A 13,708-nucleotide genomic window follows, 5' to 3' on the forward strand; every position below is an offset into this window, starting at 1 on the left:
CAACTGCCTGATTCTTAAACTCCTGTTTGTAGTCTGTTCAAAATTGTACATGATATTTCTCAGCGCATTAGGCATGATCTCTCTGACAAATTAGCCCCCAGGGTAAGGAACCGGAGTTTCACGGGTTCGAGTCTGACAAAAGATAGGACACATCCAATTTTTCATTTGAAAAGCATCCATAAAAGTTCCAAACTTCTTCAAGTCACAAGAACCAATGCTCTTTTTATGGATTAATGGGTTCCAGAATTTAACCGGCTGTTTTCCGTGTAGAACCAGATTCCTTTTGCACCGATTTGCTTTGCGGTGCCTTTTCTCAGATCATAAACCTGTGTTCCCTAAGAGAGATCAGCATATTAAGAACAACAACTACCCTCTTCCCTCACCATCACCACACAATCTTCAAATAATAATATCAATCAGTAGTAAAGAAAAACCAATCCAACACCCCTAGCCAAAGACCAGGAGGAACATTTCCCTGAATTCCGGGATTAAAGTAATTTAACTGGTAAATCAGAATGAATTTAACTAATGCACAATAGTCCAACAGATTAAAAAGTTCTTACTCTTGAATATCTTTGGGGATTTTGGGGGACTCCCAGTATGGCAAATATTTAAAGTTCTCTTTTCCTGCAGCCACATAGAATTGATGGTCTTCCAGCTCATCTGAGTTAACCAAAAGACAGCCATCCAACGTATACAGCCTACGGGTAAAAAGAGGAGGAAAAAACTGAAGTAGTTGTCACTTGATTTTCAAACTTAGAATTTATCCTTTGGTCCAGTTTTCTAATACTATAGCACTCTGGATAAATTATGTATTTTATGCCGCCATTCAGAGAAAATCAAGATGCTAGAGTAGTAGTTTCTTTGATACAAATTTTTATCAGCATTTCTGTTAGTTTATTTTGGTTTTTAATGGTGTTTTTTAAGTGCTTACTTTGTGCCAGGCACTGTTCTAAATGCTGAGGTAGGTAGAAGCTAATCGGATTGGACACAGCCCATGTCCTACAGTCTTAATTGATTCAATTGTATTTATTGAGTGCCTCCTGTGTGCAGAGCATGAGCCCACTGTTGGGTAGGGACTGTCTCTATATGTTGCCAACTTGTACTTCCCAAGCGCTTAGTACAGTGCTCTGCACACAGTAAGCACTCAATAAATACGATTGATTGATTGATTGGAAAGTACAAATCAGCAACATATAGAGATGATCCCTACCCAACAACAGGCTCACAGTCTAGAAGGGGGAGACAGACTTCAAAATGAAACAAGTAGACAGGTGTCAATCCCCATTTTACAGATCAAGGAACTGAGGCACAGAGAAATTAAGCGATTTGCCCAAAGTCACACAGCAGAAAAGTGGTAGAGCTGGGATTAAAATAATAATAATAATAATAATAATAATAATAATAATCATGACATTTGTTAAGTGCTTACTATGTGCCAGGCACTGTACTAAGCACCAGGGTGGATACAAGCAAATCGGGTGGGACACAGTCCCTGACCCACATTCATTCAATCGTATTTATTGAGCGCTTACTGTGTGCAGAGCACACCTGGGGCTCACAGTCTCAATCCCCATTTTACAGATGAGGCCCAGAGAAGTGAAGTGACTTCCCCAAGGTCACACAGCAGACAAGTGGCCGAGCCAGGATTAGAACTCATGACCTTCTGACTTCCAGATCGTACTGCTTTCTAAACACATCTGGAAGGCTTTAATCACCTAGATTTTAGCATCTGCTAAAGCTCATCATTGCACGAGGTGAATAGGAGCATCAAACAGCAGTAAAATATGCGGTGATGATGATGACGGTATTCGTTAAGCACTTACTATGTGCCAAGCACTATTCTAAGCGCTGGGATAGATAGAAGGTAATCAGGTTGTCCCACGTGGGGCTCACATTCTTATTCCTCATTTTACAAATGAGGTAACTGAGGCTCAGAGAAGTGAGGTGACTTGCCCAAGGTCACACGGCAGACAAGCACCGGGTTACTCCCGGTAATTCTACATGAGAAAGTGGAAAAATATGATTCAAAGCCATTTGATGGTACTGTGCTCTGCACATAGTAAGCGCTCAATATCTAGACTGTGAGCCCACTGTTGGGTAGGGACCGTCTCTATATGTTGCCAACCTGTACTTCCCAAGCGCTTAGTACAGTGCTCTGCACACAGTAAGCGCTCAATAAATACGATTGATTGATTCTAGACTGTGAGCCCACTGTTGGGTAGGGACCGTCTCGATATGTTGCCAACTTGGACTTCCCAAGCGCTTAGTACAGTGCTCTGCACACAGTAAGCACTCAATAAATACGATTGATTGATTGATTGATTGATTCTAGAAGGTGAGCCCACTCTTCTAGACTGTCTCTATATGTTGCCAACCTGCACTTCCCAAGCGCTTAGTACAGTGCTCTGCACACAGTAAGCGCTCAATAAATACGATTGAATGAATGAATCTGCCATCGACTGATGGATTGAATTGGTCAAACTATCGGGGTCTCCTTACCTCCGAACACCACCCAGAGGGAAGACTTTTTCTCCAATCATGGCAAGCACATTATCCCAGTCTGTTAAAGTGAATTTGGGTATAAGTAGCTTGGTAGGTGGAATGTGTTGATTCCCATTGGTTAGAACACTGTCAAAAGACAAAAATACACTCAGACAGAAATACACACAAACACACTACATTTTCCTCAGTCAGGAAAATCAGGAGAAATATTGAGGGGAAAAAAAAAGTTATATTACTATTTGTACTCTCTCCCAGCATTAGTACAGCATTTTGCGCACAAAAAGTGTTCAATAAATACTATAACTGGATCATTAGTGATTTACAGGATCTAAGCACTGGTGTAGATACAAGGTGATCAGGTTGTCCCACGTGGGGCTCACAGTCTTCATCCCCATTTTAATAATAATAATAATAATGTTGGTATTCATCTGTAAAATGGGGATGACGACTGTGAGCCCCCCGTGGGACAGCCTGATCACCCTGTAATCTTCCCCAGCGCTTAGAACAGTGCTTTGCACATAGTAAGTGCTTGATAAATGCCATTATTATTATTATTATTTGTTCAGCACTTACTATGCGCCAGGCACTGTTCTAAGCGCTGGAGTAGATACAAGGGAATCAGGTTGTCCCACGTGGGGCTCACAGTCTTCATCCCTATTTTACAGATGAGGTAACAGAGGCCCAGGATCATTAGTGATTTACTAAATGGAGCTCTGGTATCCTTCCTGCCCCGAGTGATGCAAAAACAATAAAATCAAGGGTAAAGTGGGAAGATTTCCCTTCCCCCAGTAAACAACTAGCTGTGATAGCCAGGTTCTAATCCCCACTCCACCACATGTCTGGTGTGAGACCTTGGGCAAGTTGCTTCACTTTCATTTATTCATTCAATCGTATTTATTATCAATCAATCAATCAATCGTATTTATTGAGCGCTTACTGTGTGCAGAGCACTGTACTAAGCGCTTGGGAAGTACAAGTTGGCAACATATAGAGACGGTCCCTACCCAACAATGGGCTCACAGTCTAGAAGGGGGAGACAGAGAACAAAACCAAACAGATTAACAAAATAAAATAAATAGAATAGATATGCACAAGTAAAATAAATAAATAGAATAATAAGAACTTACTGTGTGCAGAGCACTGTACTAAGCGCTTGGGAAGTACAAGTTGGCAACACATAGAGACGGTCCCTACCCAACAGTGGGCTCACAGTCTAGAAGGGGGAGACAGAGAACAAAGCCAAACATATTAACAAAATAAAATAAGTAGAATAGATATGTACAAGTAAAATAAATAAATAAATAGAGTAATAAGCACTTACTGTGTGCAGAGCACTGTACTAAGCGCTTGGGAAGTACAAGTTGGCAACATATAGAGACGGTCCCTACCCAACAACGGGCTCACAGTCTAGAAGGGGGAGACAGACAACAAAACAAAACATAACATAATAATAATAATGGTGGCATTTATTAAGCCTACTATGTGCAAAGTACTGTTCTAAGCTCTGGGGAGGTTACAAGGTGATGAGGTTGTCCCACGGGGGGCTCACAATCTTCATCTAGCATGGTTTTAGCGCTTAGAACAGTGCTTGGCGCTTAGAGCAGTGCTTTGCACATAGTAAGCGCTTAACAAATACCACTTTTTCTTTTCTTTCAGTGGAAAAAGCATGGCTTGGGAGTCAGAGGTCGTGTCTTCAAAGCCCGGCTCTGCCACTTGTCAGCTGTGTGACTTTGGGCAAGTCACTTGACTTCTCTGTGCCTCAGTTACCTCATCTGTAATCAATCAATCAATCGTATTTACTGAGCGCTTACTGTGTGCAGAGCACTGTACTAAGCACTTGGGAAGTACAAGTTGGCAACATATAGAGACAGTCCCTACCCAACAGTGGGCTCACAGTCTAGAAGGGGGAGACAGACAACAAAACCAAACAGATTAACAAAATAAAATGAATAGAATAGATATGTACAAGTAAAATAAATAAATAGAGTAATAAGCACTTACTGTGTGCAGAGCACTGTACTAAGCGCTTGGGAAGTACAAGTTGGCAACATATAGAGACGGTCCCTACCCAACAATGGGCTCACAGTCTAGAAGGGGGAGACAGACAACAAAACAAAACATAACATAATAATAATAATGATGGCATTTATTAAGTCTACTATGTGCAAAGCACTGTTCTAAGCGCTGGAGAGGTTACAAGGTGATGAGGTTGTCCCACGGGGGGCTCGCAATCTTCATCCAGCATGGCTTTAGCACTTAGAACAGTGCTTGGCGCTTAGAACAGTGCTTTGCACATAGTAAGTGCTTAACAAATACCATTTTTTCTTTTCTTTCAATGGAAAAAGCATGGCTTGGGAGTCAGAGGTCGTGGGCTCAAATCCTGGCTCTGCCACTTGTCAGCTGTGTGACTTGGGGCAAGTCACTTGACTTCTCTGTGCCTCAGTTACCTCATCTGTAATCAATCAATCATATTTATTGAGCGCTTACTGTGTGCAGAGCACTGTACTAAGCACTTGGGAAGTACAAGTTGGCAACATATAGAGACATTCCCTACCCAACAGTGGGCTCACAGTCTAGAAGGAGGAGACAGAGAACAAAACCAAACATATTAATAAAATAAAATAAATAGAATAGATATGTACAAGTAAAATAAATAGATAAATAGATAAATAGAGTAATAATGGGGATTAATACTGTGAGCCGCTTGTGGGACAACCTGATCATCTTGTATCCTCCCCAGCATTTAGAACAGTGCTTTGCACATAGTAAGCTCTTAACAAATACCAACATTATTATTATTATCCCCATTTTCCAGATGAGGGAACTGAGGCCCAGAGAAGTGAAGTGACTTGCCCAAAGTCACACAGCTGACAAGTGGCAGGGCAGGGATTTGAACCCATGACCTCTGACTCCAAAGCCTGGGCTCTTTCCACTGAGCCACGCTGCTTCCTGTGGACAGGTGTCAAGTCGTCTCTGTGCCTCCGTTCCCTCATCTGTAAAATGGGGATGAAGACTGCGAGCCCCATGTGAGACAAGGACTGTGCCCAACCTGATTTGCTTGTATCTACCCCAGCGCTTAGAACAGCGCTTGACACACAGTAAACACTTAATACCAAAATCAGTGATGGTAACTGCATTTGTTAATCAATCAATTGTATTTATTGAGCGTTGACTGTGTGCAGAGCACTGTACTAAGCGCTTGGGAAGTACAAGTTGGCAACATCTAGAGACAGTCCCTCCCCAACAGTGGGCTCACAGTCTAAATATTCAATTAGCTAAATCATTCAATTGAATACAGTTCAATTAAGCTCTTAGTGAACCAAATGCTGTGCTAAACCCTGGAGTAGAGACAATACAACCGGACAGTCCCTGCCCCACATGGGGTTCACAGTCTATGTTGCCAGCTTGTACTTCCCAAGCGCTTAGTGCAGTGCTCTGCACACAGTAAGCGCTCAATAAATACGATTGATTGATTGATCGATTAAGTAGGAGGGAAAATGGCGATTTTACAATCCCAAATTTAACAGATGCGAGGAGCTTAATCCAGTTCACACAGCGAAGAGGAGGAGCTGGGATTAGAAACCAGGGGCTCTGATTCCCAGGCCTGTGTTTTTTCCTCTGGGACACCCTGCTTCTCTAGAGAAGCAGAGTAGTAGAAAGAACTGGAAGCTAGAAAATGGAAAAAACTAAAAGCAGCTTTCAATTAATCAATGGTACTTATTGAGCATTTACTGTGTGCAAAGCATGCACTTAGTACTTGGGAAACAACAGTGCTTGGCACATAATAATCATAATAATAACAATGGCATTTATTAAGCGCTTACTATAATAATGATGGCATTTATTAAGCGCTTACTATGTGCAAAGCACTGTTCTAAGCACTGGGGAGGTTACAAGGTGATCAGGTTGTCCCACGGGGGGCTCACAGTCTTACTCCCCATTGTACAGATGAGGGAACTGAGGCACAGAGAAGTTAAGTGACTTGCCCAAAGACACACAGCTGACAGTTGGAGGAGCCAGGAAGAGCCCGGGCTTTGGAGTCAGAGGTTATGGGTTCAAATACCGGCTCCGCCAACTGTCAGCTGTGTGACTTTGGGCAAGTCACTTCACTTCTCTGGGCCTCAGTTACCTCATCTGGAAAATAGGGATTAAAACTGTGAGCCCCCCGTGGGACAGCCTGATCACCTTGTAACCTCCCCAGCACTTAGAACAGTGCTTTGCACATAGTAAGCGCTTAACAAATACCATCATTATTATTATTATTATTTGAACCCATGACCTCCGACTCCAAAGCCCGTGCTCTTCCCACTGAGCCACGCTTCTTCTCTAGTAAGCACTTAACAAATACCATCACTATTATTATTATTACAATAACATGATTCCCTGCCCTCAAGATGCTTACAGTCTACAGAGAAAGAAAAAGATTAAAATAAGTTATGGCTAAGGGTCATAGCAGAAAATGAAGATATTTATCTAACTGCTGTCAGCCCAAAGGCAGATACACCAGAGGTGAAAGGGGCACGAGGAAATTCTCCCCAAGCCAGACCCCTGAGGATTTCAAGTCCTGACCCCCAGGCAAATGACAATTTTCAAGCACCATTCATTATTATTATTATTATTATTATTATTATTATATTAATAATTGTATTGTTATGTTATATTGAATATTATTATTCATTATTATTATTCAATAATTAATTCATTATTCATTAGAGAAGCAGCATGGCTCAGTGGAAAGAGCCCGGGCTTGGGAGTCAGAGGTCATGGGTTCTAATCCCAGCTCCCCCACGTGTCTGCTGTGTGACCGTGGGCAAGTCACTTTACTTCTCTGGGCCTCAGTGACCTCATCTGTAAAATGGGGATTAAGACTGTGAGCTCCGCGTGGGACAACCTGATCACCTTGTATCCCCCCAGTGCTTAGAACAGTCCTTTGCACATAGTAAGCGTAAGCACATAGTTAACAAATGTAGTAAGCACATAGTAAGGACATAGTTATCAAATGCCATTATTATCATTATTATTATTATTCATTCAATCGTATTTATTGACTGCTTCTGTGTGCAGAGCACTGTACTAAGCACTTCTATATCCACCTTCGGATTAGTCTGTTTGCCAAAATGTGAGTTGTGAAATTAACAGAGAAGCAGCATGGCTACAGAGAAGCTGCATGGCTCAGTGGCAAGAGCCCGGGCTTTGGAGTCAGAGGTCACGGGTTCAAATCTCGGCTCTGCCAATTGTCAGCTGTGTGACTTTGGGTAAGTCACTGAGCCCCCTCCTTCCTCTCCCCCTCCACCCCCTTTCCATCCGCCCTGCCTTACCTCCTTCCCTTCCCCACAGCACCTGTATATATGTTTGTACATATTTCTTACTCTATTTATTTTACTTGTACATATCTATTCTATTTATTTTATTTTGTTAATATGTTTTGTTTTGTTGTCTGTCTCCCCCTTCTAGACTGTGAGCCCACTGTTGGGTAGAGACCGTCACTATATGTTGCCAACTTGGACTTCCCAAGCGCTTAGTACAGTGCTCTGCCCAAGTAAGTGCTCAATAAATACATAAAGTAAGTGCTAAATAAATGATTGATTGATTCTCTGGGCCTCAGTTCCCTCATCTGTAAAATGGGGATGAAGACTGTGAGCCCCACATGGGACAACCTGATCACCTTGTAACCTCCCCAGTGCTTAGAACAGTGCTCTGCACATAGTAAGCACTTAATAAATGCCATTATTATTATTATTAACTCCAGAGTACATATCCTAACCTAGGGGCACCACACAGCCTGGAACCAAGCATACAGAATTCAGGTGGCTGAGGTTCTAGCTATCTGCTGCTTCTCACCCCGCCGCTCTCCTACTCCAACCCAGCCGGCACGCTTCGCTCCTCTGATGCTAGCCTTCTCGCTGTAGAAGGAGATCAACGTGATCTTCGAGAAGCAGCGTGGCTCAGTGGAAAGAGCACGCGCTTGGGAGTCAGAGGTCACGGGTTCAAATCCCAGCTCTGCCACTTGCTAGCTGTGTGACTTTGGGCAAGTCACTTAACTCCTCTGGGCTTCAGTTACCTCATCTGTAAAATGGGGTTTAAGACGGTGAGCCCCACGGGGGACAACCTGATCACCTTGTAACCTCCCCAGCACTTAGAACAGTGCTTTGCACATAGTAAGCGCTTAATAAATGTCATTATTGTTATTATTATTACCTCCTCTTTCTCGCCGCTGACCCCTTCCCCACACTCTGGCTCTGATCTGGAACAACCTTCCTCTTCATATCAGACAATGACTCTCCCCACCTTCCATACTTTACCGAAGGCCCGTCTCCTCCAAGAGGCCTTCCCCGACTAAGCCCTCATTTCCTCTTCTTCCACTCCCTTCTGTGTCATCATCATCATCATCATCATCAATCGTATTTATTGAGCGCTTACTATGTGCAGAGCACTGTACTAAGCGCTTGGGAAGTACAAATTGGCAACATATAGAGACAGTCCCTACCCAACAGTGGGCTCACAGTCTAAAAGGGGGAGACAGAGAACAAAACCAAACATACTAACAAAATAAAATAAATAGAATAGATATGTACAAATAAAATAAATAAATAAATAAATAAATAAATAGAGTAAAAAATATGTACAAACATATATACAGGTGCTGTGGGGAAGGGAAGGAGGTAAGATGGGGGGGGATGGAGAGGGAAGTGTCGCCCTCGCACTTAGATTTGCTCCCTTTATTCATTCATTTGTTCCTTCAATGGTATTTATTGAGCGCTTACTGTGTGCAGAGCATTGGACTAAGCTCTTGGGAAGTACAAGTTGGCAACAGATAGAGACGGTCTCTACCCAACGACGGGCTCACAGTCTAGAAGGGGGAGACAGACAACAAAACAAAATATGGAGACGGGTGTCAAAATCGTCAGAACAAATAGAACAGCAGCATGGCTCAGGGGAAAGAGCCTGGACTTTGGAGTCAGAGGTCATCAATCCATCGTATTTATTGAGCGCTTACTGTGTGCAGAGTCTGGGAAGTCAGTCTGGGAAGGCATCTTGGAGGAGGTGAGCTCTCAGTAGGGCTTGAGAAGCAGCGTGGCTCAGTGGAAAGAACCCGGGCTTTGGAGTCAGAGGTCATGGGTTCAAACCCCAGCTCAGCCAATTAGTCAGCTGTGTGACTTTGGACAAGACACTTCACTTCTCTACACTTCACTTCTCTGGGCCTCAGTTCCCTCATCTGGAATATGGGGATGAAGACTGGGAGCCCCCCGTGGGACAACCGGATCACCTTGGAACCTCCCCAGCGCTTAGAATGGTACTTTGCACATAGGAAGTGCTCAATAAATGCCATTATTATTATTATTATAGTCATCAGAACAAATAGAATTAAAGCTAAATGCACATCATTAACAAAATAAATAGAATAGTAAATATGTACAAGTAGAGTAATCAATCTGTACAAACATCAGCACTTAGAACAGTGCTTTGCACATAGTAAGCACTTAATAAATGCCATTATTAGTATATAGAGAGGTGCTGTGGGGAGGGGAAGGAGGTAGGGTTGGGGGGGATGGGGAGGAGGAGAGGAAAAAGGGGGCTCAGTCTGGGAAGGCCTCTTGGAGGAGGAGAGCTCTCAGTAGGGCTTGAGAAGCAGCATGGCTCAATGGCAAGACCCCGGGCTTTGGAGTCAGAGGTCATGGGTTCAAATCCTGGCTCCTCCAACTGTCAGCTGTGTGACTTTGGGCAAGTCACTTCACTTCTCTGGGCCTCAGTGACCTCATCTGTAAAATGGGGATTAAGACTGTGAGCCCCCCAGGGGACAACCTGATCACCTTGTAACCTCCCCAGTGCTTAGAACAGTGCTTTGCACATAGTAAGCGCTTAATAAATGCCATCATTATTTATTATTATTATTATTATTATTATTATTAAGAGAGAAAGAGAGCTAGCTTGGTGGATGTGTGGAGGGAGGGCATTCCAGGCCAGGGGGAGGACGTGGACCGGGGGTCGGCGGCGGGACAGGCGAGAACGAGGCCCAGTGAGGAGGATAACGGCAAAGGAGCAGAGGGCACAGCACTTCTGAACATATCCACAATTTATTTATATTGATATCTGTCTCCCCTCTAGACTGTAAACTCGCTGTAGGCAGGGAACCAACTCTGTCATATTGTACTTTGCCAAGTGCTTAGTACAGCTCTCCGCACACAGTGAGCACTCAGTAAATACAACCGATTGATTGGTCTGAACCATGGAGGCTTGGACAACGCACCCTCCTGCTTCAGTTCAGCTCCTCCATTTTTCAAACCAGACGCCCGGTAATAATAACTAATAACCGCTACATTGGGTGTCCGGTGTTTTAAGAATTGTCAGATTCCCAACATGGCCCCACCAGCACAAATTGGAAATTCCAGATCAGATGTATTTGGATGGATATTTGGGTCCACCTAGTGGAAATTTTGAACACACTAATATGAAATAGGGAATATATTAGACAATAAACGATTTTCAAGAAAAAAAAATACAGTCGCACAACGTTGAAAAATCACTGATATCTTCTGTTTTATCCCTGAAGAGCTTAAAACTGAGGTGGCATTTTGTGCTTTAACCCTTTCTCCAACAGACAGCTGTCCCTGAAAATATGTTTTGCTTTCAGGTCAGATAAAAGGTTTTCCAGTTTTAGGAATATTGTCATTCTCTCCTCAGTTAACTAAAAAATGGTCGGATTTTGTTATCTGCGTCGGCTCTTAAAACTGCCAGAGCAAAGATACGAGATTATGAAATGCATGGAGCGTGTCATTTCAGTAGCCCAAATATGACAAAATCACCCTCTCGATGCGAGACATTTAATAACGCGGATCAGAAAAGGAATACGGTCCATGAGATCAGTGATATTTGCCAATTTGTACTTCCAAGTACTTCCCAAGTACTCGTATTTCCCAAGCACTTAGTACAGTGCTCTGCACACAGTAAGTGCTCAATAAATACGATTGATGATGATGATGATGATATTGACCCACTCCTTTGGTTTCCACCCCTGAGTTCTAACCACCAAATCAGTAAATTTTAATTTGAAGAAATAGGGGCTCTTTCAAAAATTCCCATGGCCTACCGGAAACGTCATGGGCCTAGGAATCCTAGGACCTGATTTCTTATCTGCTTGTCTGCCCTGAGCAAGTCACTTCAGTTCTCTGTGTCTCAGTTCCCTCATCTGTAAAATGGGGACAAAGAGTGTGAGCCTTATGCAGGACAGGGACTGTGTCCATCCTGATTAGCCTGTATCTACATCGGCACTTAGTACAGTGTCTGGCACAAAGCGCTTGACAAATACCATTAAGAAAAGAAAAGACACCCAAGTATACAGAGTAAGATGAAGGGGATAGTTGCAGAATAGACAATAGACACAAACCAAAAACACGTGTGATTTCAGAGGAACTGTGGAGTTAGGGTTTAAAGTGTCCCTTCCTGCCATGGCTGCTGCATACAGAAAACAAATGACAGATTCATGCGTCTGTCAGCTAGTCCAGTGCTTAGAACAGTGCTTTGCACATAGTAAGTGCTTAATAAATGCCATCATAATAATAATAATAATAGTCTAACAAGACAACTCACCTCCTCCAAGAGTCCTTCCCAGACTGAGCCCCCTTTTTCCTCTCCTCCTCCCCATCCCCCCTGCCCTACCTCCTTCCCCTCCCCACAGCCCGTCTATATGTTTGTACAGATTTAATACTCTATTTACTTTACTTGTCCATATTTACTAATCTATTTTGTTAATGATGTGCATCTAGTTTCAATTCTATTTGTTCTGATCAATCAATCAATCGTATTTATTGAGCGCTTACTGCGTGCAGAGCACTGTACTAAGTGCTTGGGAAGTACAAGTTGGCAACATATACAGGCAGTCCCTACCCAACAGTGGGCTCACAGTCTAAAAGGGGGAGACAGAGAACAAAACCAAACATACTAACAAAATAAAATAAATAGAATAGATATGTACAAGTAAAATAAATAGAGTAATAAATATGTACAAACATATATACATATATACAGGTATACATATGTACATATATACAGGAAAGAGCCTGTGCTTTGGAGTCAGAGATTGTGGGTTCAAATCCCAACTCCACCACTTGTCAGCTGTGTGACTTTGGGCAAGCCACTTCTCACTTCTCAGGGCCTCAGTTTCCTTATCTGTAAAATGGGGGTGAAGGCTGTGAGCCCCACGTGGGACAACCTGATCACCTTGTAACTTCCCCAGCGCTTAGAACAGTGCTTTGCACATAGTAAGCGCTTAATAAATGCCATCATTATTATTTATTATTAAGGGCAGCGCCCCTGAGGTCCCACCCCCTGATGACTTGACACCTGTCCACATGTTTTGTTTTGTTGTCTGTCTCCCCCTTCTAGACAGTGAAAGCATTGTTGGGGAGGGACCATCTCTAGATGTTGCCAACTTGTACTTCCCAAGCGCTTAGTACAGTGCTCTGCACACAGTGAGCGCTCAATAAATACAATTGAATGAATGAATGAATCAATCAATCGTTTTATTGAGCACTGTACTGTGTGCTTGGGAGAGTACCACGGAGTTGGTAGACCCATTCCCTGTCCACAGCAAGCTTTCATTCTAGGAGGGGTAGGCAGACACTAATATAAAACCAATAAATTATGGATATGATGGATACAGTGTAGGAGAGCAGCGTGGCTCAGTGGAAAGAGCCCGGGCTTGGGAGCCAGAGGTCGTGGGTTCTAATCCCGGCTCTGCCACTTGTCAGCTGCGTGACCTTGGGCAAGTTACTTCACTTCTCTGGGCCTCTGTTACCTCATCTGTAAAATGGGGATGAAGACTGTGAGCCTGACGTGGGACAACCTAATTCCCTTGTATCTACCCCAGCGCTTAGAACAGTGCCTAGCACATAGTAAGCGCTGAACAACTAATAATAATAATAATAATAATGGCATTTATTAAGCACTTACTATGTGCAAAGCACTGATCTAAGCGCTGGGGAAGATTACAGGGTGATCAGGTTGTCCCACAGGGGGCTCACAGTCTTCATCCCCATTTTACAGATGAATACCAACATTATTATTATTATTATTATTATTATTATTATTATTATTATTATTAAAATGGGGATGAAGACTGCGAGCCCCACGTGGGACAACCTGATCACCTTGTATCTACCCCAGTGCTTAGAACAGTGCTTGGCACACAGTAAGCGTTTAATAC

At 43.1% G+C, this 13,708-nt stretch overlaps 1 protein-coding gene across 1 annotated transcript in view; it reads right to left on the bottom strand.

Moving 5' to 3' along the window:
• Window positions 1–13,708, bottom strand: part of DCDC2C (doublecortin domain containing 2C) — a 116,082-nt gene that overhangs the window by 79,809 nt on the left and 22,565 nt on the right. Inside the window, exons 4-5 of the mRNA XM_038740249.1 lie at window positions 2,503–2,631; window positions 564–701 (exon numbers count right to left, since the gene is read on the bottom strand). Of these exons, the coding sequence (XP_038596177.1) occupies window positions 564–701; window positions 2,503–2,631 (267 nt within the window). The remainder of the gene's footprint in view (window positions 1–563; window positions 702–2,502; window positions 2,632–13,708) is intronic.

The sequence above is a fragment of the Tachyglossus aculeatus genome, chromosome X1 (assembly GCF_015852505.1).
Source record: "Tachyglossus aculeatus isolate mTacAcu1 chromosome X1, mTacAcu1.pri, whole genome shotgun sequence".
Classification (NCBI taxonomy): Eukaryota; Metazoa; Chordata; class Mammalia; order Monotremata; family Tachyglossidae; genus Tachyglossus; species Tachyglossus aculeatus.